Genomic DNA, 24,196 nt, shown 5'->3' with positions numbered 1-24,196 from the left:
ACAAAATATTTTCCATCCTCTCACGGCAGTACATCAGTCCAGTGAGTCGGAATCTTCTGGAATTCCCTTTGTTCCAGGATTACCGCAGATTTCAGAGAAACCCAAAGAATATGAAATTGAGCGCATAATCAGAGGCAGGTATAAGAATAAGCGACTTGTGTACCTGATCAAGTGGAAAGGTTTTCCTCACTCAAAGAATACTTGGGAACCCGAAACAAATTTGAATGCTGCGGCATTAGAGTTCCTTAAAACACATCCAGTGAAGATTTCAGGTAAAATGTAAAATAAAATTAAATTAAAAAAAAAAATTAAAAAAAAAGAGAAAAAAGAGAGATTAAAATATATAATTGTGTAATCAATTAGCATTGTAATTGTTTTGATTGCATATGTTGTGGCCTTGATATTGTTGTCTTGATTTTGTGATCGACTTTCTCATTTTTATGCCATTTTGATTATTAGAAGAATCAAATTAATTTATGAAACTTACTGCTGATGTCGCTATAATTGTATTTTACTCTTGAACAAAAAGAAGTGTTAAGTTGTTAAAAAGAGTAAAGCTGTAGCAAATAAAGTCGGCTTTATGAAATAAATAAATTATGAATTTAATTTAGTTTACGATGTTTAAGTGATAATTCAGCTTCCAGTGCCGCGCCCTGGATGGGATCGTTGAGGATGTCGGACCATGTGAGGAACCTGCGGCCTGATCAGCCTGATGAGTGACTGTGTGATGTGATGAATGACGAGATGGGAGAACGTGTGGAGGTCCTACGCGGTTAATGGAGACGACTATGAACACCATTTACGACCCGCAACGATCGACCCAGTATGGAATAAATTAGCTGATATTATAACTTAAAAAAATAAAATAATAATAATGTAATTTTGAATAGCTCGAATTTTGTTTATATTTTGTAATTAAATTGTCAGGAGCCAATTCAGTTAGGGGTGGCGTATGTTGTGGCGCTCTTATGTAATACCAGACGTGGCGCTCTTATGTAATACCAGACGTGGCGCTCTTATAATACAAATTCTTGTAATACCCTCCTAATCTTGTGTGGCTATATAAGGGTGCATACCTGCAAATAAACTCCCATAGACACTAGTGCTAAATGCCCGTACTTCAAAATTCTTTTAAAAATACTCAAAACTCTCACAGGTATTCAAGCTGCACAGAAAAATGATGATCAATGTGTCATCTTTCATTTTCTTTTCAATTTATGGTGGGTTGACCATTGACTTTTCGAGATATTTTCACGCAAAGAAGACGACCCCTGTTTTCCCCAAAGCGGAAAAGTAGCCATCTTGAAAAACGATCCCTCCACAACATGGCAAAATAGCGCCACTTTCGAGCCCAATAGCATCCAAAATGCTCAGAATTGGAAGCCCCAAGTCCGGGCTAGAGGTTCACTACCATATCTCTTCAATTCCCCAATTTTACGGCGCTCAGAACTCTCTAATATAGAATATTTTGAGGGTATAACTTTTATTCATGAGCTTGGCGGATCGATTTACAGGTGTGTACCCATAAGCACGCCCGTATACATTGTTTGTGGCAGTTGGCTTCAGGGCGTTGGCTCCGTCATGACTTTCTGTACCAGTTTCTGTAGTCGTATTAAATTATTTGGAAGCGGAGTTTAAGTTTCCTGTGTTTGGATTTGAGTTGTCCAATGTCTGTTCTTATAAATTCCTAATTCGCCACATCACAAGCATCATAAGAACAGTGATACCTGGAAAGTCAACAATATGATGTAATCTATTAGGGCATGTACATCATCATCATGATCATCATTTTTAAACATAGCTCCACTTGTGTGGACGTGCTGCGCTGTACGTTCGGCCACACGTGTGGTTTTCCAATCTACGCAGCCTTGTGGTTGCGAAGGCTTTGCGTCTAGCGTTGTTAAGCAAACTTAATCCGATTACGTACAGTGACGCTAAAACAGAGCGGTAATATTTATGGGTGATATTTATTAATTAATAACTCGTGAAGGAGGCGATAGTGCAAATTTTTACTGCACACCATAATGGATAGGAACCTTATTAATATTCGTGAGGCTTGGTAACCAATGGTAAAAGCCATAATGCTCAATGGTTAAAACAATATCAAATGGTACTCGTATGGTATTGTATAGAAACCAATTGGTACCAATGGTGAATCAATGGTGCTCAATGGTTAATATCAGTATTTATATGGTACCCGTATGGATTGTGTATGGCAACCATGGTGCTAAGTGGTACTAATGGTAAAATTCAATGGTGCTCCGTGGTTAAAATCAATATCAAATGGTACTCGTATGGTTTTGTGTGGAAACCATTGGTGCTAAGTGGTATTACAGTAATGGTAAAAACAATGGTGATCAATGGTAAAAAAACCCCAATATTAAGTAGTACTTGTATGGATTTGTATGGAAACTATTGATGTTTAATGGTAAAATCAATGATGCGCAATGGTTGAAACAACATCAAATGGTACTCGTATGGTGGTGTATTGAAACACATTTGTGCTAATGGCACCAATTCTAAAGTCAACGGTGCTCAATGGTTGAATTCATATGGCTATATATCGTCGAATTAAAATAATTTCGCATGCATTATTTATTATTTTTGGCCAAGCTTCTTGTAACTTATATTAAATTTTAGACTAACATTTGTATGAAATTAATGTGAATAGATTTTTTTTTGGTGAATTAAGATACGTAGGCCTATCAGTATATTCCACAATCACCACCCCACCAAAAGTCACGACAAAATTGGTCTGTGCGCGCGCACTCTTCATTGCCCGGTCCGATAGATATTCCTGGAATGGGTCTTCTACGAGGCAGAAATAAACATTAATTTGTTGAGGTGCATTCCAAGCTGGTGGCTTCGCAGCTGACTTGCCACAATCTCCGGGCCAGCTCGTCATCCTCAGCGAGCGCTGAGGGCGCCATCACCTGGCTGTTGTCAAAGTAGCTGCCAGAGAGCTGAGGTATCGAGTCATCCAGGGCACAGTGAAGGGTCGTCTGGGTACCTGCTTCCTCATCAAGGAAGAACAGCCTGTTTTGAAAATATAACAAAAATATAACAAATTACATAGGGGAACTGACTAAATTCTCTTTGTATCAACACAAGGCATTAAGAACTTGACTGGACAGACGATCATATAAATTAAAGGTCATAACTTCTCTGACGATTCCTGGGTTTGAAATTTCATAACTGAATTTTCAGAACTGAAAACAAGCATGACAAGCATTTTGTTAGTAAGACCATTTTACACCTAACATCAAAGCTTTCGCGAGCATATCAAAGTCAAGGACAGCAGGTTCCAAAAAATGCTTACATTTCTGGAACCAATAGAAATACTGCCAGTTTCGGTAACTCGAAGCAGGTACCTATCTGGCCTGAGATTCATTGGGAAAGTCAGAATCTTTGGGTCTCGAAACCAGATTTACCGGACTTAGTATCTAATACTTGGGTGGTGAGTGGTGACAAATGATCAGGGATCCCATGGAATCTTGTTATGAAATACCATGACTTTTGAAGGACAAACTAAAAGGTTTCCGTAACTAATCTCCCCGCTGTTTCGGGGAGACAGTTGCTCTAAAGGCAAGGGACACCACTCCCTTTCAGCCTTAAAGTTTGACATTAAGGCCACTACGCACCACAGAATCATCACAATGGTGCATTGAAGGAGCAACAAATGTAGACCATAAAGAGGAAGTGTAGTAAATAGAATGCAAACCAGAAGGCTGCCATAGCCACATTATACATCATCACGTACGGGTTGTGCAAGATTCCATGATTTTCCATGATATCTTTAAATTCCATGATTTTGTCTATGACTTAGGGAACCCTGAATTACTGAAAAAAACGTCAGATGAAATTAAATCTAATATTGATCAAAATTTAAAGAAGGAAAAACAATTCTCCGGGAGAGATAGAGGCAGACTGTGTTTGGAATAATCATGGAAAAGATTGCAGTGGGAGAACATTAAATTTTACACTACAATAGTAAATGGATGCACACTTTTCTTGGAAAACATGCGGTTTCTGTACAATTTTGTTGTTTATTTGAAACATTAAACTTGTCCCATAACTGAAGTAGGGTGCATATAACTATATGCTGCAGTTTAAGCTCAGCGATACAATACATTTTATGAAAACATAGAAAATGTATGCACAACATTTTTGGATCTCGCAACTGGATTTTGTTGCCGACGCACTCAAAAAAAGTGTGCCTGCCTAAATTCAAAGTTAATTTTCTTGCAAACGATAACATTTCAGACCGAATAACTTCACATGCTATTTGGTACCAGTCCTATCTTCACTTCTGGTTCTTGTTCTGGTTCTGGTTCTGGTTGAGTCGGTAAAATTCACTCAGGAATATCACACCAACTTTTGTCCTTATGACTCGCATGGAGTGGATGTGGAGATGACTTAGTAAATTGCCTTAGTTGTCCACGAAGCGCTTAGATGCACTATCCTTGAATGCAATTGTGTGTTACATTTGACGACGTTGGCTGGCAACTTGTTCCATATTATGTAATGGTTCTCGGGAAAAAAGAGTTCTTGTAGGCTTCCTTGGTTGCATGTCGTTTGTAGATTTTGTGTTGGTGCCCCCTGGTATTTCTTGTGTTTAAGGTGAGGTGCTCTGCTCGTGAGATGGCAACCAGTTCGTGTTTGGTTTTGTAGAGCGTTGATAGTCTTTGTATCTTCGTACGCTCTTTCAGGCAAAGGCGGATCCAGAACACAATTTTTGGGGGGCCAAAAAAAAATTTGGTCCCCGAAAAAAGTGGGTCAAAAAAATTACGGCGTGGGGTTCGGGGCCCGCTTAAGGGCCCCGAACATTTGTTGGATTCTAGATGCTCTGTGGTGCGATCTGAGGCAATTTCTGACCACTTTAACCAATGTTTTTTTGAGGAAAAGATGGTGGTTTACTCATTGCCTGCCTTTATTGCGATGTCACATAAAAAATAAATAAAATTGGTTTCGTTTTTGGGGGGCCATGGCCCCCTTTGGCCCCCCCCCCCCGGATCCGCCCTTGCTTTCAGGTCTCCCCACTTGAGGTGCTCTAGGATGCCAGTGACTGTTCCCTCTTCCCTATTGTAATTCTTTGTGCAGAATCTTGCTGCCTGTCTTTGGACTCTGTCCAGTGTTTTGGCGTTACACTCGATGTGTTGGTCCCAGGCTGTCACAGCATACTCCAGGTGCGGACGCACCAAAGATAGGTATGCCAAAGATAGGTATGCACATTGAGCAGGGTTTCTAGACCTGTTAGGTAGGTTTTCCGGAGAATTTTAAACGATACTACATGGCTTTAAAAGCTGTATACATTATTCCAAAACTGTTACAACATTTCTGAGGAGAATGGAAGCAATTAATATTTGGATGATGTCTCAACCATGCATGTTTAACTTACCACATTAAAGGAGACAGTGTGTAGTAAAGAGTTTTTATCCACACTAAGTCTGTTTCAGCGGTCATGAGGTTTTTCCATATGATTGGAGTATAGATGGTCCCTGGATGCAGGGAGACGGAGACAACACCGCTAGATACTTCCCGCCTGGCAAGCTCCCGGCCAAACTGAATGTTGGCCACCTTGCTGATGCCGTAGCCCTCCAAGTGAGGATACAGCAAACTGGCCACGGCTGGGTCCTCGTGGGTCAGATTCATGGGCTCAGGGGCGAAATAATGGGCGGCGAAATAATGGGCGGCGGAGGAGACGGTGACCACCCGGCTGGGGGAGCTCTTCTTCAGCAGGTCCAGGAGGAGGTTGGTCAGCAGGAAGTGACCGAAGTGGTTGACGCCGAAGACAAGATCGAAATTATCCTCCGTTGCCGCGGATCGCTGCTGTGCGTATTACGTGAAATTAAAACCTAAATGCCATTACAATGCTTTGATAGAAAGGAGAATTCTTGAAGCAACACGATTTTACTTGGTATTTCAACATTAAGTATTAGATTGAATGATAAAGACCAAATCAAGACAAAAAGACAACAACTGCTGTGATTGGTCAAGGGGTGTGGATAAATCGTCAGCGACACCACGCAGTTCCATTCATGACCATATCAGTAAAAACTAGCAATCGGAGAAAACGGCATCTAAATTTGAACGCCTTCGAAAACGACACTTTGCGTCAAAACGGCAGAGTATTTTCTGTTGGGTTTCTCGTTGTGGGAACTTGATGTATTAAATTTATTAAATCTGCTGTTTTACCCGTTTGTGTATTAAATCAACAAGAAATAAGAGAAAAAAAGGCGAGTGTCCGTTCGTGAAACCGAAAAAGCTGCGAAACTGTAATTTTTTGTTTTCACGAAGTAGTTCGTTTCAATGTATTACAGCATAGTTGAGTGTTACTTCGGGCAGTGTGCGCGCTTAAACAAGGAGAGTGTTATAACATTTGAAGAGAGTGTTTCTTCGTGAAAACGTTTTTGCTCGCATTTCAGAAGAGTGCGCCATGCATTACAATGGTAAATGGAACTTGAGTGGTACTTCGTGAAAACGATAATTGTCACTTTTGCGCAAAAGTTGTCATGGATAATTAGCGTTATTATTAAAGTAAAGCTCTTGAAGCTTTGAAAATTCGTGCAATGTAGGCCTTGATGAATAATGTTTAAAAATGTAAGAAAAAGACTGAAAATTGAAAAAAAATATGGTTTAACACATGGAGTATTACTTGGTGGTGTCGGTGACGAAATGGATCGTACTATCTGTCTCTCTACCTCTATTTATGGAAGTTGAAGGGAAAAACTGTGCATGGAGTTCATACCTGCATTGTTAACTAGAATGTCAAGTCTTTTCTCTTCTTCATTAATTTGTTGAGCAAAGTCCCTAACTGACTTCAGGTTCGATAGCTCCAGCTTGCGCACCACAACCTCCGAGTTGCCCGTACGCATCTTGATCTCTTTGGCGGCGTCTTCGGCCTTCTGGAGATTGCGACAAGCGAGGATGACCCGGGCGCCTCGCTGGGCAAAGTCGAGAGCTGTCCACCAGCCAATGCCAGAGTTTCCTCCTTTTTAAAACAAAACAGGACAAGGCAAGCCAACTTAATGCGTTATTTTGTTCATGCATCTGGTTTACTTAGTAAGCCGGATTTAGCCCGTTTAGGTTACAGGGTTATATAGCACTGCCCGGCTCTCATCGTCAGCCAACAACCAGTCTAATTCACAAGGACACTAGGCCGGCCCTATAGCTGGTACCAGCCAGAGCCGTATAGAGAGAGTTGCGACAAATAACCCATTTGCGAGCTAAATTTGAATTCAATCTGGAACGCTGACTTAATACAATGCTTTGCACGTTTTAATCTAGCATTTTTGATCTCCCGACCAAAGAGAGTGTTACTGTATCACATGATTTGGGGCAAGCCTTATGCTAGCAACCCCCAGCTTCAGCATGGTCTGGTGTCTTTGTGCCATTCTCACCCATTGTGAACAATGTATTGGTGCTGAGCGTCCCTTAACTATGCAAGAGCTTGCCCGAATCATGTGATATAGCAACAGTGTCTTTGGTCTGGAGAATTCAAAGTTAAAATGTGCCAAGCATTCTGAGCAAGTCAGTGTACCAGATGTTTTTTAAATGTAAATCCCAAAGGGTATAGGTTACTCACAAATGGCTTATTCAGACCGTTGAAATGGTCGGTCATTACTGTGTATACATAAAATGCAGTGTGCGACTACTATGTACCATTATATATGTGCACTAATGCATAGTCCACCATTTTGGTTCCAAACAGTGCGACCCTCATGTCGCAATTAACTTTCTCTAATATACGGCTCTGGTATCGGCTCAAACAGAATTTAACCCTAACCCCCCCAGTAGTTCCTCAGGACTACCCTGCTTTGATCCAAAAGAGTCCAACCGGAGTTTCCTGCTCAGTCCACTGTCCAATTTTTTTTCAGTTGTCAGCTGACTAGTCCAACTTGGCGTTATATTGCGATTCCTGCAGTTGCTAGCTAGGATGATCCTAAGCGTATGTTTATGCATAACATGCAGTTGCCTGCTGAATCCAACATTAATGCATCAGGAATGTTCACAATTGACGTACCCGTTCCGTGGAAATATAGTTGCAACGAGGGAGAAAAGAATTGTTCAGTCTTGGATCAAGACTAGCGAAACTGAAGACTTGGCTTTTTTTATGCCGTCAAGAGAGGGCGTGTTTTGTTCAGGGCATGTGACCAAACAGCTGTACGGTGTACACACGATCGAAGCCGATACGGAGAGGAATGCTGCCTAAAATGTCTCCTTTTTGACAAGGTTAGAAGGATTTATAGCTCCGTGCTTAGTTTCCTGAAGTTATGATGTAGGACTAACTGCATAAATAGTCAAGCGAAGGGAAAAAAATATGGAGTAAACTAGTATGCAGATCGACGCCACTTCATGAGTTTTACTTTAGTTTTTTGTTCATTGGTTGTGAGGAATGTCGGACACTTCGCCCCATTTCCACGTCGCCCCATGTCACTTCGCCCCTAACCACTTCGCCCCATCCCCACTTCGCCCCATCCCCACCTCGCCCCATTCCCACTTCGCCCCATTCCCACTTCGCCCCATCCCCAATTCGCCCCATCCCCACTTCGCCCCATCCCCACTTCGCCCCATCCCCACTTCGCCCCAGCTGTTACTAGTTAGCCCCACTAGTGTGGCCGTCGGTATGCTGCACTGAACCTCTTCAGCGCAGCATACCGACGGCCACACTAGTGGGGCTATTACTAGTGTTAGTGTTACATGTAAAAAAAAAAAAAACTCATCTATTTTATTGGCTTAAAAACAATTCCAACAGATTCACTAATTGCTAACCAACGGAAAGAATTAGCCCACCAAATGAACAATTGGTAATCCTTACTTTTAGGACCCCGTTCCTATATAGGAAGGGAAAGACTCACCAAAACAGTTGACTAAATGACACTCAAAATTGACATTCTGATACTTCTTGGCACATCTGAACAATTGGCAATGACACCTTCTTGACTTCTTAAGACTGCTTTAGCCTGCAAAAGTCACTTTGGAACTGGACAGACATCTGCAAAAGTCAGTTTTGAACAGAACTCGTGAAAAATAGAGGTGTCCTAAAAGTAAGGATTACCGAACAATTCATAACCAACCTCTCAAGCTATCGAAAAAAGCTTGAAGTAAAAGATCCAACTTTGTTCCCAACCCGGCTATACCAACCCGGCTATACCAACCCGGCTATACCAACCCGTCTCCCACTTATCTGAGAACGACAATATACCTTTGACACAACCTCGTCCCCAGTGCTTACTTTATTTCCAACCGCGTTTCCAATAGTAAACCCTGGATAGGAAACTTTCTTCCTGTATCCTGATTGGATACCGCAATTGGCTAGTAATGGATTTTTATCATGTACTTGGTGCTAGGCCTATATATTCACAACGTGTAGTACGTGTTTTCGCGATCAGTCGTCCACGCCTTCTCGAAAATACTAATTTCCTTTCCAATTTGCTCATATTATTATGAAATATGATACTGCATGTTGTCTCGATAAGATCGTAACAGTTTGATTTCAAAAATCGTGTTTTCGTAACTCACGCCGTGCTCGCGCTGCTACGAAATGACTCTGTTTGTACCCCAGACACCGCATACAAAAACAAACGCTAATGTGTAACGCATATCCAGGCACCAGACTGTTCCTCATTTGCATACGTGTGCAAAAATCTTGCACATGCAAATGATCCAATACCAGGGTGAGAGAGCAGGTAGTGGTGGGTGCGTACTGCTCGACACCCTGGGGACAAGGTTGACCTTTGACATCCTAATTTCACTCTTGGAGAAACCAATCTACATGGGGCGAAGTGGGGATGGGGCGAAGTGGGGATGGGACGAAGCGGGGATGGGGCGATGTGGGGATGGGGCGAAGTGGTTAGGGGCGAAGTGACATGGGGCGACGTGGAAATGGGGCGAAGCGTCCGACACCCGTTGTGAGTGGAGCGTTAAACAACGGTACCCTCCAGGCTCCATACTAACGTTCCACCGATTTGGCATATTACTTTGGTGACAAGTACACGGTATGTATTTTGTGCATACCCTCGTACAACGAGGACAAACATGACAAAAGGCCCCCAAAACTACATGTAGCTTGAGTAACTCCAGCTGACATGCTCATACTACATGTATATATTCATTCACATGTAGCGCTGGAGACATAATTACCTATTCGTTAGAGTGTGATGCATGCATTTACATAATTAACAAAACCAAATGGACGACAGCCGTTGCAACTGGCGTTTTTTTTACGGACAAGCCACCAAAATCGTCAAGATTTTTCACATTTGTTTTTTTTGTGGTCTGTTTCAAGTTGATCATTAGCTTCGTGAATGACTGCTGAATGTATGAGGTATGTAAATGAAATCTGGGGTCGCACTAAAAAGCGTCAACACAGCGTCAACACAACGTCAACACATGACAGAAGCGTCAACACACCGTCAACACATCCAAAACACATTCTGAATTAACAGAAAAGGTAGGCCTATATAATTGTAAAGCATAGAATAAAAGAGAATTTTCATTGAATTGACTTTCCATTTCGTTGTTAGAAATATAGTATTTTCACGCGAAAAAATGACCCTTCACTTGCACGGCCGTTGCCACCATTTTGACTTCGCACAAAGCTTGGACTACACCATTTCAAGTAGGGGTGTGCAAGTAATCTTGTCATAAACAACAGAGGGCGTCTTGCTGCAGAGAGGGACACCAGTGCACTCTGATCTGTGAGGGACTGAGGTTTATTGTACAACGCTATCACCCTTTAGCATAATGGTATGGTCCGCGCTGCCACTGAGGCAACATGGCAGCCGATCTCGGAGCAGCACGGAGAGCCAATTTTCTTGAACTGAAAATCGCAATTTTCAGACGTTTAACCAGAGTTGTAATAACTCGAGTCAATGACTCGACTCGAGTCCGACTCGAGTCACATTTTTTGGTGACTCGACTCGACTCGAGTCCCGACGGGTAAATGACTCGACTCGACTCGAGTCACTGCGAGCAAATGACTCGACTCGACTCGAGTCCCTCATCAGAATGACTCGACTCGACTCGAGGAAGGCTAATAAGACTCGAGTCCCAAAATAAAAGCAGAACTTACTTGCGAAAAATATTTAACGTTGTCAGCGATCAGCGAACAACAAAATCTAGACCCAAAGCCAAACCAGTTATAAGACAGAAGTTTCACATCTTCTTATCTGTGACGTGAGCTAGCAATGGAAACTGTTGGTTGGGTACCATACAGCATACTTTATGTCTTTGGATTTCCGTAATAGACTGGTGCCTTGTATTCTTTCTCTCTTGTGTTTGTTGCTTTTTATTGTAATTAAGTGTTCAAATATTTGTGACTCGAATTGACTCGGGCTAAATACTTGACTCGACTCGACTCGACTCGACCACACTCTGTGACTCGACTCGACTCGACTCGACCTTGTTGACCTAATGACTCGACTCGACTCAAGTCACTTCTTTAAAATGACTCGACTCAACTCGAGTCACAAAAATCAGTGACTCGTTACAACTCTGCGTTTAACCTATTGATTTTAAGCCAAAATCTTGTTTCTGTCCATACTATATGGGCTACATACTGCTTTTGTCACTTTTAATGCATTTTGGATGTGTTGACGCTGTGTTGACGCCGTGTTGACGCTTTGGAGTGTGTTGACGCTGTGTTGACGCTTTTTAGTATGACCGGAAATCGGGGGTGGGATATTAGAGGTGAAAATGGACAATTTTTGAGAGAGGTCTCTTGCTACCACATTCTAACGACTAGGTTATGTCTCCAGCGCTACATGTGAATGAATATGATTATGAGCATGTCAGCTGGAGTTACTCAAGCTACCCAAAACTGGTAAAGAGAATACAAATGAGAAAGACAACCCTGGATACATATGTAGATCCACACATTCATGACATTGCATAAGACCCCTTAAATTGTTCCAAACAACCGGTAATTTAAAAAAAAAAAAAATATTCTGAACTTACCGCTCACAATTAAATGTGTCTGCCGAGTTGGACAGTCCATTTCACTGACATGACTGATGCATAATTCATCGTGCGCGTGTGTGACGTCACCATTGAAGAAAACAAGTTGCTCTTAATCAATGACTGTTTCATGTTCTGACCTCTGATATGTGTCCCGCTCCAAAAACCCACACTGTCAGACGGCGCGGGGCACATAGGACTATGTACATAAAACAGTCGTTGAGATGAGAAGCATATTAAACGGCGATCGTGTGGTGTAAGGCCCCTGTTTAGTTTCGATCAAATTAGAGCCAAAAAGGATGTTTTTTTATTACCTAAACTTAAAGCAGACGGTAATCCTTACTTTTAGGACCCCGTTCCTAATCCTAAGGGAAAGACTTACCAAAACAGTTGATTAAATGACACTCAAAATTGACATTCTGATATTTCTTGACACATCTGAACAATTGGCAGTGACATCTTCTTGAATATCAGCAGGTTTCATTTCAAGAAAAGAGATCAGGGCTATTCCATCATCAACAATGGGTAAATAAGCAATAGCACACTTTTCTTCCTCATTTTTTCCTACTATAATTCGAGGAATCTCTTTATGTCTGTCCACATGTAAAAAATGTGCGTTCAACCTGTGAGTGTGCATTCAACCTGTGAAAACAACACCATTGAATCGTGTGCGTTGTTTGTATGAGCAGTTCTCTGCCCCTTCCGTACAGGCACATTTTCGACGGGCCGTGCCTAGTGTTACCAAATTTGCTAACCATGCTTACTGGAAAATGTCTGATATCTCACTTCTTGCAAAACATGCTGGTTTTAGAACATCATCAATGTTTGTGATCTACAACTTTAGTTTTTCTGCAGCCAGCAGATCGAGATCAGCACATCTGCCATCCGGTCCCTACCTACATTACTACCTTCACATGTGTTAAATTTACAATACTCCTGGGTGGAGAGAGGCAATTGTAGTAAAGTGTCTTGCCCAAGAACACAAGCACCATGTTTCCCGTCAGGGCTGAAACCCATGGCACATGATTTCAATAACCTAAAAGTTTGCTTCTTTTGTGTGTTTTCTCACAGGATCATGCCCGTAAGTTAACAGTCACCATGATAAGTCTCACTATCAGACAGGACCCTCTGTAGTTTTGTGAACAGATGATGTCACACCGTTAGCAACATGGCCAAGCCGTTGACGAGCGGGAGTGGAACCACGGCCCACCCGGATGGGTTTCACATTTTGGCCGAACTGGTATCAGCCGAAGGCCTGACATCACCCATCAAAGCATCCGGTAGAATAAAGGTAAAAAGAAACTAAAAGTGTAGTAACCTGACGCCACTTTGGAAATGTATAAAAAACAAAATTGTCATCTTAGGCCAAAAAAAAAAAGTCTCCGGTTTCTGGTATGCAGGCGCGTCGCCGTAGCCTTGCGCATCGACAAAATGAAAAAGTTTGTTTTCCAATGAAAGATGATGTCTCAAAACAACCAAACTCACTGGTTTGACCATGTTGACTGGAATCCTGCTGCTGCACAATTTTAACGTGTTTTTGGATGGGGTTATGATCGAGAATAAGCTCTATGTGGCCTCTCTGTACTCCCATATATTTGCACTAAGTTTAGCCGCGTCGCCACACCACTTTTTGGGCAAGCTCCATACCAGAAACTGGAGACTTTTTTTTTTGGCCTAAACTTGTTTCTTAGATTATCATCGTTCGTATATTGTATATAACACCGCAAGAAATTTGTTCGCATTCCTCTAGTAGCCTGTTTGCACATGGATGTGCATTTTCATAAAATTAATACGAACAAATGAAGTAGCGTGTTTACATAATTTAAATAAAAAAGTCGTGCAATTTTTTAATTCAAATTCGAAATTATTTTATCGCGTGACTCAAAACACGTATTGCACCTGGAACCTGTACCTGAACGTTGTTAACAATAGTGTGAAAATTTGTTTATATGCAGTTTTCGTTTTTGTTTTCTTGTTTTCAATTTTTTTTCAGTACACTTGTATTGGTGTTTCTAAGAATTACATCGGTCTGGGTGCGTCATCCGGTAGTCTCTACGTCTTTCATCGCAACACTTTCAAGTATCTTCAGGTTTTCTCCAACACGGTAAGTCAAGTTTGAAGCATCGGGAACAGTAGATAGGAAGGACCCTATGGAAACAATTGTAAATCCGTGTACACATTTTCAAAAATGTGACTTGTTCTGTCAAAAGCAGACGCTTCTGGGCAGAGGTTGAAATTGAGATACATGTAGGGCCAAAAAACGCTGTGGGGGTGATTTTTTTTCAATTTTCTAATTTTTGCATATTTGTAATCCTGAACATGTCTAAAATATACTATAAAAGTTTGAAACCCTTATTCGAACTCCAAATATAGTATTTTTGATGATTTGTTAAGATACATCAGTTAAAGAAATTACTGTTTTGTGACGTTTGTGGCCATTTTCTCCGTTTTCTACTTTTCGACACAACAAACTTCAAAATAGCATAACTCTACCCAGGAATGACCGGTTTCAAAAATTAAACCCCCTATTAAAAGGAAAAAAAAACACCATATTTTAACAATATGCAAAAATCTCATTTTTGACCTTATGCCCAGAAAAGTCTGATTTTGACAGAACAGGTCACATATGTTTAAATGAAATACGGATTACACAATGGGACAGGCGTTAACGCAGTCTTCCTTTGAGTTAAACGTGCAATGGAGAAAACAATTCAAGATGTTTTCAAACTCTGTTTAACCAGTTCGCGCCGGAGGCAGTGTATACAGGCAAAGGTTTTGTGATATTCGGAATGGATGACAGATAAACACGCAGGGAGCCAGGCCGGAAATATCTGTCAGCGACTTGCTCGCAGCGAGCGAGGCTGGGAATATGAGTGTGCTGCCCGAGGGTGATGGCTTCAACCCGCCTGGCTTGAGGTCGAGTGAAAAGTAATCCAGCACCTCGTTCCGTTCCGTTCTTGTCAAAAAAATCCCGGCGCGAACTGGTTAATTTACAAAACCTTAGAAGCACTGCAGTAATTTAAGATGTGAGGCTTTGCATGGTGGGGTATCGGTATCGTTTCGGTTTGCGGTAACACCATGTGGTAATAACTACTGCTTAGAAGATATTAGTTCTGAAAAGAACTTGTCCTGCTTATTATCAACTTTGCTAAGTAGTTTTTTTGTTCTGATAAGAACAGACTGTTCTTATCAGAACAAAAAACTACTTAGCAAAGTTGGTAATAAGCAGGACAAGTTCTTTTCAGAACTAATATCTTCTTATCAGAACAAAAAACTACTTAGCAAAGTTGATAATAAGCAGGACAAGTTCTTTTCAGAACTAATATCTTCTAAGCAGTTTGTTCTTATCAGAACAAAAAAACTACTTAGCAAAGTTGATAATAAGCGGGACAAGTTCTTCTCAGAACTAATATCTTCTAAGCAGTAGTTATCACCACATGGTGTTACCGCAAACCGAAATGATACTGCAGTAATTGATTACATTTGGGGTACACGTAGTTAAGTTTTTACTTTTTCAATGACTGCCATTGTTGATTCATCATGACAATCACATCGGTCTGCAGACATAATGAACATGTATCAGCCTTTGTGAATGTGGCTAATAATTTAAACGTCTCTTGAAATATTTGCTAAACGTGTGCCCACTGCTTTGTGCACACATGCATGAAAAGACTTGGAAACCAATGAACAGCCATTTTCAATTGAGGGAATAGACATTTGAGCACTCTGGGACCAGCTTTACTAGGCCTGCCTTGACTGGTTCTTATGCATACATGTACGGTACAGTTGTACGTACGTTTCCTTACATGATTGTGTGCTACATGTACATGAATGTTTGCATTAACTTTGTATAGTATACATCGTACAGTGGAAAATGTACATGTACGGGGTACATCCATGTAATATAATACAGGCATGCAACTTTTCCTCGGATCAGCTGATTTCCTCTTTTTGTACTTCCCATGTGTGCCATTGAAAATAGAAAAACACTGTACAAAGTCTGGGAAAAATTGAATTTCCTCTTTTTTGGTGATTTCCCAGTTGCATGCCTGATAATAATTGCACATGTTACACAATCTATTTTGCCTGTTTTATTCATAAAACCAAATCATTTTCCCTACATGCCTGTAAATTACTTGATCTTATCTGTGTGTCAATTGACCATAGTCCAATATCCAAAACCGAAACACAACACAGAAACAACAAAGGCATTAATCGAAACCTGCACAAGTTGTTTACAAAAGATAAGCAATATTTTGTGTGGTAATTTTTGATTAAATAAATTTGTATACATGTACTTCTTAGAAAAGAATTGTGAAATAGATAGTATACATTGTACATATACATGTGTACATATTGTGCATTTATGTATATATATGCATACATGTGTACAACATGTACATGGAAATGTGCATCCAAAATTGTACACTGTGTACCACTGTGTGCTTCATTCATGTATTTTTTGACATTACAAATGTTTTATACAAGTACGAGTACTAAAACATGCACTATCTTTTCTCCTAATGGATTGTTAACTTGAATATAGTCCTCTGTTGGCCGATTTAAAACCACTTTCAAGAACCATCTTATCTCCCCGTATATAGCATAGTTTGCTTTGTCTTTTGTTGGTTTTTCTACATTCATACCGTTCGCTTTAATTGTGCTTTCTGTTTGCTTGCATCATCCATTTTATAAACTGTGTCGTTGTACATGTATCACTAGTATGTTTCGTATGTCCGTCTGTAAAGTTTATTAAGTTTATGTCCACTTCGTTTGTTTGTCTGTTTCTGTTTTCATTGTTTTGTTGTGTTTTGTCTTTGAATTTAGTCTTCCTTTTTCAGTATTGTTTATATATATACTTTTTTTGTTGTGTTTAAGGCATTCCGTTTATAAGCTCCGGCTTCTGGTGTAATGTCTCCACTTAGTAGTTTTGATGTAACAATTGTTTTGTTTTCTAAAGTGCTTATTCATGTGGAAATAAATGTTTCTGAAATGAAATGAAATTTCATATATTCTGCCTAAAAAACCCAATCTATTTTGTCATGGTGTTCGGTCAAGAAATCTCTGAAAAAAAAGGATTTACTTAGGTTTCCTTTTATAAGCAGAGATACAGGGTATGTATATACACAGTACGTCCCTATACATTATCATTCTTATGGGGGGGGGTGTTCTACCCACATGTATTAATTTTCTAGAGAGCGACATAGCTATGTACTCATTGCACATGTACATGTAGATGTAGCATCTATGCTTGTGCACAAATGTACTGCTTTTGTACGGCTAAATTTACAAATGTACTCTCTGCGTGAACAATGCATGTAGGTGGGGCAACACTTCAATGCTCTTTCTGGTTTCTGTGCGTACGACACGAAGTACTCACGACTTTCTCTATTGCCATTGGCCATGTTGTCAATACGTACATGTACAAGGGTCCTTAACTCATTTTCTTTATTTTCTATTTTTTTTCCAGGAAGGAGCCCTAACTAAAGTAGTGTTTGCACCTAACGACAACATGGTTGGCATAGCAACAAGGTAAAGAAAGCTTTCATTTGAAGAAATGAAGATTGTGAACAAATATAAACAAAATATTGTCCAAATGTCTTTAAGAACATGACACTGGTATTTTTTTTGGGGGGGGATTTGAAAATCTGTGTGTTTGACAATATTCCACCTGAAATTATAACATTCCGAAAAACAAATCATTGAAGTTGTTCTAAAAAAGTGTACCCGCCGCACACATTAGCAACAAACTTCAGTAACGAGACCCCCAAATGTGCTGATGTTTTTTTCTGTTTTCTCAAAATGTACATGCACATGTAATAGCCATTGAGCTAAAACTTGCACCAGTTACATGTATACTGAGGATTTTGAGTAATTTTGTCGCTCTGAAAAAAAATAAATAAAAAAAAAATGTGCACAAGATCAAATGTAAACTATCATCACAAATGAGGTTAAAGTCAGACTTTTTAACATTGAGATATTTATATATCTGGATTCTGCAGAACAAGAGCTTTCTAATGGTACATGTATACAAAATTAAGGGGTACTGAGTTCAGTAACGGAAATATAGACTACCAACTTACTTGAGGTGGTAAAACTGATTCTTGAGAACATAGCATTTAAAAATCCTACAGTTGTGTTACAGTGAATAAACAGTCAACTTATAAAAAAAGGGATGCAATAGGTTTTAAAGATGTTTGACAGAACAGAAAAAAGTGGAGAAAGATAAAGCAGGACTTACAGATTAAGATTCACCTGAAAACAAAAAATCGACTACCCTTCAAATTTTGGCTTTGCCCCACTGTACGGCAAAATGACAATTTCCGACTTAAAGCTCATTTCGTGGTGACAGGTCACAAAATGTTTGGAATATGTATAACAATTTGACCATTTGGTCATTGATCGTCTTTTCTAGCCAAGGCGTTATCATCACATGGGAGCTGAATATTGACAGACGCGTGAAGTCGGAACGCCTCGCGATGTCCTCAGCACATCGCAACGGCGTTGTAACGGCAATGATATGGGACACCACCAGTGAGCGACTCTTTTCTGGTGATAATCATGGACGTATCACATTTGTTAACGTCTACCATCGAAAGGTATGGAAGGGGCTGGGAGTTGTTGGTTTAATGGGTGTGTGCATCAACTAAGGATGGCGGTATTTTTAATTAACCAGTTCGCGCCGGGATTATTTTGACATCGACTGGACCCTGGCGCGGATTGTTTTTCATGAACCTTGATGCCAGACGGGTTCAGGCCGTTATCTGTGGGTAGCACACCCTGATATTTCCGGCCTCGCTCGCAGACAGATATTTCTGGCCTCGCTAGTTGTGTGTTTATCTGTCATCCGTTCCAAATACCGCAAAACCTTTGCGCATATTCACGTCATCCGATGGGAACTGGTTAACTCGAAGCCTGCCAAACGCAACACATTGCATCAGGTGTCAAAGTCTGTGGGACCTTGCTGCATTGAGTGATCAACACCAGTGCATAAATGGCCGCTTCTGAGACAATGAGAGCTCTTCCCATTGAACAATGCCACAGTTGTATCCTGCTGCATTCGGTGACCACAGACTCTGAGGCAGTGTGGCCTTGAGACTTTTGACCTGATGGATCTTGCTACACTGGACAGACTTGTCATTTAGACAAGTGTTGCATGTTGCTGTGTTTGGCAGGGTTTCTAGTTAGGGTTAGGTTAAATTAATAAAGATGCGGTAAACTTAGTAAAGGTTTTCTGTTCTGATCCAATGCCGTCAGGCCGGATTTTACCTCTAGTTTCCATGGCATGAAACGACTGAGAATATTTCTGTACCACCTGGATGGAATGCAGTTCTAGGCTACTCCCGAGCTAATGCTGTACCCATTTATACTCGTGGGTGGAGAGAGGCAAGTTGGGGTAAAGTGGCTTGCCCAAGGACAGAACCTGACCAGCAACAGGATTTAAAAAGAAATGTTACATGAAGATTACATAAGAGCTTGAATCTTTCCAGATTTGCATTTAAGAGGTAATCAGTAGTAAATCTGTGCTTTTGCATGCAGATGTCTGGCCTTTTCAAGTTGCCTACGGAACTCGTGATGGATGCAGACTCGGCCATTGTGCAGCTGGACTACTGCGATGATAAACTACTCGCCTCCACGACAACCAAGTGCTTCATATGTGACACCAAAAAGTATGAAACAAAGTACAGATCCTAATTTTAATGCAAAACTATTCAGGGAATAAAAGTGTGATGGCACATTTTAAACGTTTGGTTTAAACTGGTTCAGAAGCTGGTCTCCGGTTAACCCTAACCACCCAACCCGTCAAAATCCAACTGCATGTTTTGTTGGCATCTGTTGGAGAGAGTACTGCACTAGTCCACTGATTATGCTTAACATGTAGGCATACATGTACCACCATAATCTGAGTCCAACAGTTTGGGTGTTGAGTTTACCATATGGTGTTGGATTTTGCAAGATTGAGGAAGGTTCCTTGTAAATCACTAAAGGGGTTAGGGTTAATGGCATTAGCCGAGGGCGAAGGTCATTTTCAGTGACCTGGCTCCTAAACGAGTTTTAAGCCAAACTTTTAAAATGCTCCATAACATTGTTATTCCCATCATTTGATTTTTGGTCAAAAAAAGAAAGGGAACAAAAAAGTATAAAGTTGACAAAATGTTTCAGATTTTGTTGACCATTTTACTTTATATTGCCATCCGTGTGTTGGCCATTTTAAAAATGACGCCCTTCAAAAAAACAACATTTTTGAACATTTGGGAAACTTTAAGAGTGCTGTTTTTTTTTGCCTTTATTTCTAGCAAAACGGGGAGGAAAATCAGACAGCGTAAACCTAAGGCTTTTATTTTCATGTTGATACTTTTATAAGATGGAATTTTGCGTTGGGGTGATATAAATCAAATTATAGGTTTTGCCCTTCACCGACGTTGAAACACTGTATACTCAGTGTGTTACCTCCCGAGTGAAAGTTGGAAAAAAATCACTCGGGTGGGACTCGAACCCACGACCTCCTGCTTTCTAGTCCTGCTTTCAAGTGGTAAGACATCTACACTAGCAAATAGGAGGTCGTGGGTTGATACATTTCACTTGGGAGGTAACACACTGAGTATATAGTGTTTAAATGTCGGTGAAGGGCAAAACCTATAATTTGATGTTGATACTTCTCGACTCCCTTTCTAAGGAGCTGAGGTTTAACAGAAGAAAACCAGACAATCTCCAAACAAGCGCTTTGTATTTTGCCCTACAGGAAACAAGCTTATGCAGTTGGAACAAAACTCAGGTAAAATTTATCAGTGATCTCATTCCTACATATACATGTACATGTGCAGAGCCATGATTTTCATCGATAACATGTCCCTGTCTATGTACATGCCAAGTATCAACCCAATTGATCCGGTACTTCTGTAGATATTATTGTAGGGCTTCGAAAAATGCATCTTTAAAGGGAATGTACATCATTGGCTTTTGCTGTAATTTTCAGAAATGAACTATTTGAGGGGTTAGTATAATAGATCAAATATTGTTACACTGACATGTTTGAAGTTTTGTGTTCGAAAATGCTGGAAAAACTAAGAAAAACAAAAATGTTCAAGTAGTCTGGTTCCTTGACTCCACTAAAGATAAAAAATCAATTTATAAATGCCGGAAAATTGTACGGTAAGGGAACCAGTCTAGCTGGCCTGCACCCGTTCATGAACATGTAACCAATAGCAAACAAAATTTGGACTGAAAAAAGTGTATAAAGTTGGAGCAGTAGTTGAAAAATAGTTAGGTTTTTCCGACGGTGGTCGGCCGACCACCGTTGGAAATGTATACAAAAATACAATTTTCTTGAAAATGACTTCACACCAGGTTCCATAATTTTACAGGATGCTTTAGACTGTCGTTTACCGACATCCTAGTAAGGTACTTCGTAAAAACTTGGTAGTTTTATTTTTCGATGTTTGCAAATGTTGTATATTCCCTCTAATGTGATGTAACTTATTCAGTGATTACACAAGTTCCATTCAAAAGATTTCAAACAACCAATCGGAGCTTGAACATCATTTGTTCGTTGTTTTTTTTAGGGATGGGCAATTTGGAGCTTGTTTTCTTCAGAAGGCAACCAAGGAATTTCCCCTGGTGTACTCCGCCCGCCCCAGCAGCAGAATATGGGAGGTAATGGGACACTCAATGCATTGTGCTGTTGATCACTTTAATTTATAAAACCCACATATCCACCACAGTTGGAGCTGAAGTTGCTAATCATTATATTACTAAATGTACTATTAGGGAGACACGTTATCGTAATTTCTTCAATAATAGGGAGACACCGGCTTTTAGAGAGACACAACTGTCTCCCTAATGGCGCAGCCCCTCTTTAGAGGCAAAATGTTATTGTCGCAATTAGGTTATATTTGTTGCTCGTGGTCTAATTAGTAAAAATACCGACATTCGTGGAAAAAGGACAAGGGAATATTGGGTTAGGGCACATTTAAGTTGGAAAAATTTTGTGCACAAGTCTATGGGAAAGTCTCCCTAATGACCCATTCCCGGTAATTATTATTACCCTTGCTTACTGGACCAATGAAACATTCCAAGGACAATCTCAGTATACAGCTTGATGCTGCCATTTTGGCGCAAAGCAGCTAAAATCCAATCACAGTAACCTCTGGCCTCACTGGTAACCCTTTATTCCTGGGTGGGGAGAAGCAATGAGTGACAAACTGCCTTGCCCAAGGGCACACGCACCATAACCCCAGGCTGGACTCGAACCCACAACCTGCAGAATTACCCGCAGATCTTGAGTTCAGTACTTGAGACTAAGAGGCCATGATACTGCACAATTTTACACCTTTGCAACCTCGTCCCCAAGGTGTCGAGCAGTACGCGCCCACCACTACCTGCTCTCTCGACCTGGTATTGGATCATTTGCATGTGCAAGATTTTTGAACACGTATGCAAATGAGGAACAGTCTGGTGCCTGGATATGCGTTACATTAGCGTTTGTTTTTGTATGCGGTGTCTGGGGTAAAAACAGAGTCAATTCATAGCAGCGCAAGCACAGCGTGAGTTACGAAAACACGATTTTTTAAATCAAACTGTTACGATCTTATCGAGACAACATGCAGTATCATATTTCATATTAATATGAGCAAATTGGAAAGGAAATTAGTATTTTCGAGAAGGCGTGGACGAATTATCGCGAAAACTCGTACTGCACGTTGTGAATAATAGCACCAAGTACAAGATAAAAATCCATTACTAGCCAATTGCGGTATCGAATCAGGATACAGGAAAAAAATGTCCTATCCAGGGCTTACTATTGGAAACCAGGTTGGAAATAAAGTGAGCACTGGGGACGAGGTTGACACCTTTGGGCTTGTTTGATGATATCCCTCATGTACTTTATATAGAAGGGGAAAGCCACCCATTGCTGTAAGTAGTAGGCTCTAAAACTGTGTAATTATATGATTCAGTAGTCGGCGCGTGTACCAAGTCTTCTTTCAGTAACTACCAGGGCATGCAGGGTGAAGTTATGAAGGGCGCTATTTATTGAAAAGTGAATGCCGGAGCACTGGCAGCTTAAAATCGCTATACTGAACGATCGCCATTATGAACAATTTATGTGGGTTCCGCGATGTTCGTTATAGCGGCGTTCCGCTGTATTATGATCAGTGTTATTCTGTACAATTTTTTTTCTTTGGGTTCCTATAAAACTTTTTTGTCTTGGTAATAGATCTGCTTATTTAGTGATGTCATAATGCGCCTGTACGCTGCACAATTATTACTCCAGTTCATCAGGCTATGACACCAGATTACTGCAATGTAGGGTATAGACAAGCAATTTCAGTAAAGTGTCTTGCCAAAGAACACGATCACCACGTTGCTGTTAGGGTTTGAACGGCATACCATCGTGTGCGGGCTAGACACCATAACTGTGAACCAATTGTAGTAAAGTGTCTTGCCCAAGAACACAACCACCATGTCACTGTTAGGGTTCGAACCACATACTATCACATGCGGGTTAGACACCATAACTGTGAACCAATTGTAGTAAAGTGTCTTGCCCAAGAACACAACCACCATGTCACTGTTAGGGTTCGAACCACATCTATCACATGCGAGTTAGACACCATAACTGTGAACCAGTGTAGTAAAGTGTCTTTCCCAAGAACACAAACACCATTGTTAAAATCCGAACCACATACCATCTCACACGGGTAAGACGCCATAACATGTGTACCAATTGTAGTAAAGTGTCTTGCCAAAGGACATAAACACCACGTTGCTTTAAGGGTTTGAACGGCATACCATCGCGTGCGGGCTAGACACCATAATTGTGTTCAAATTGTAGTAAAGTGTCTTGCCAAAGAACACAAACACCATGTTGGTGTTGGGGTTTAACCGCATGCAACCGCATGCGGGCTAGATACCGTAACTTTGTACCAATTGTAGTAAAGTGTCTTGCCCAAGAACAAAAACACCACGTTCCTGACAATGTTTGAACCACATACATTGTGCTATTGCACATGATTCAGACACCATAACCATTGGACTAGAATGCTCCGTTTATTTGACATTAAAATTAAACCCCGTTTATGTTGATATCAGGGCAACATTGTGGGGCAGGTCTTAGCAACGCATCAATTCAAGCATCTACTTACTGTGCCGTCACTACCTGTAGTTGGACCTGGGTGAGTTAATATTAACCCTAACTCCCTTGGCCTTTTTGCTAGGATGTAGCCTCAATCCTGCAAAA

General features: G+C 40.7%; 2 protein-coding genes across 3 annotated transcripts in view; one reads left to right on the top strand and one right to left on the bottom strand.

Annotated features, from left to right (window-relative positions):
- Positions 1–1,551: 1,551 nt before the first annotated feature.
- LOC119723637 (retinol dehydrogenase 11-like) lies at positions 1,552–6,865 on the bottom strand. The gene is made up of 3 exons (XM_038194401.1): positions 6,749–6,865; positions 5,399–5,829; positions 1,552–3,036 (listed from the first exon to the last, which is right to left on the bottom strand). The coding sequence occupies exons 1-3, from the start codon at positions 6,752–6,754 to the stop codon at positions 2,832–2,834; spliced, it is 642 nt and encodes a 213-aa protein (XP_038050329.1). The 5' UTR covers positions 6,755–6,865; the 3' UTR covers positions 1,552–2,831.
- A 1,229-nt stretch (positions 6,866–8,094) lies between these two features.
- The window catches only part of LOC119723629, a 42,804-nt gene continuing 26,702 nt past the window's right edge, over positions 8,095–24,196 (top strand). Inside the window, exons 1-9 of one of the 2 annotated variants that reach the window (XM_038194386.1) lie at positions 8,095–8,232; positions 13,030–13,249; positions 13,952–14,062; positions 17,429–17,490; positions 18,374–18,557; positions 19,498–19,628; positions 20,702–20,734; positions 21,522–21,612; positions 24,049–24,131. In XM_038194386.1, the coding sequence (XP_038050314.1) occupies positions 13,127–13,249; positions 13,952–14,062; positions 17,429–17,490; positions 18,374–18,557; positions 19,498–19,628; positions 20,702–20,734; positions 21,522–21,612; positions 24,049–24,131 (818 nt within the window). In that variant the 5' untranslated portion in view covers positions 8,095–8,232; positions 13,030–13,126. The remainder of the gene's footprint in view (positions 8,233–13,029; positions 13,250–13,951; positions 14,063–17,428; positions 17,491–18,373; positions 18,558–19,497; positions 19,629–20,701; positions 20,735–21,521; positions 21,613–24,048; positions 24,132–24,196) is intronic. The other variant, XM_038194378.1, reaches the window with a different exon arrangement.

Source organism: Patiria miniata, unplaced genomic scaffold (genome assembly GCF_015706575.1).
Source record: "Patiria miniata isolate m_02_andy unplaced genomic scaffold, ASM1570657v1 HiC_scaffold_1, whole genome shotgun sequence".
In the NCBI taxonomy this organism is placed as follows: Eukaryota; Metazoa; Echinodermata; class Asteroidea; order Valvatida; family Asterinidae; genus Patiria; species Patiria miniata.
The sequence above is the reverse complement of the archived record's forward strand: the minus strand, read 5'-3'. Positions and strand labels throughout refer to the sequence as shown.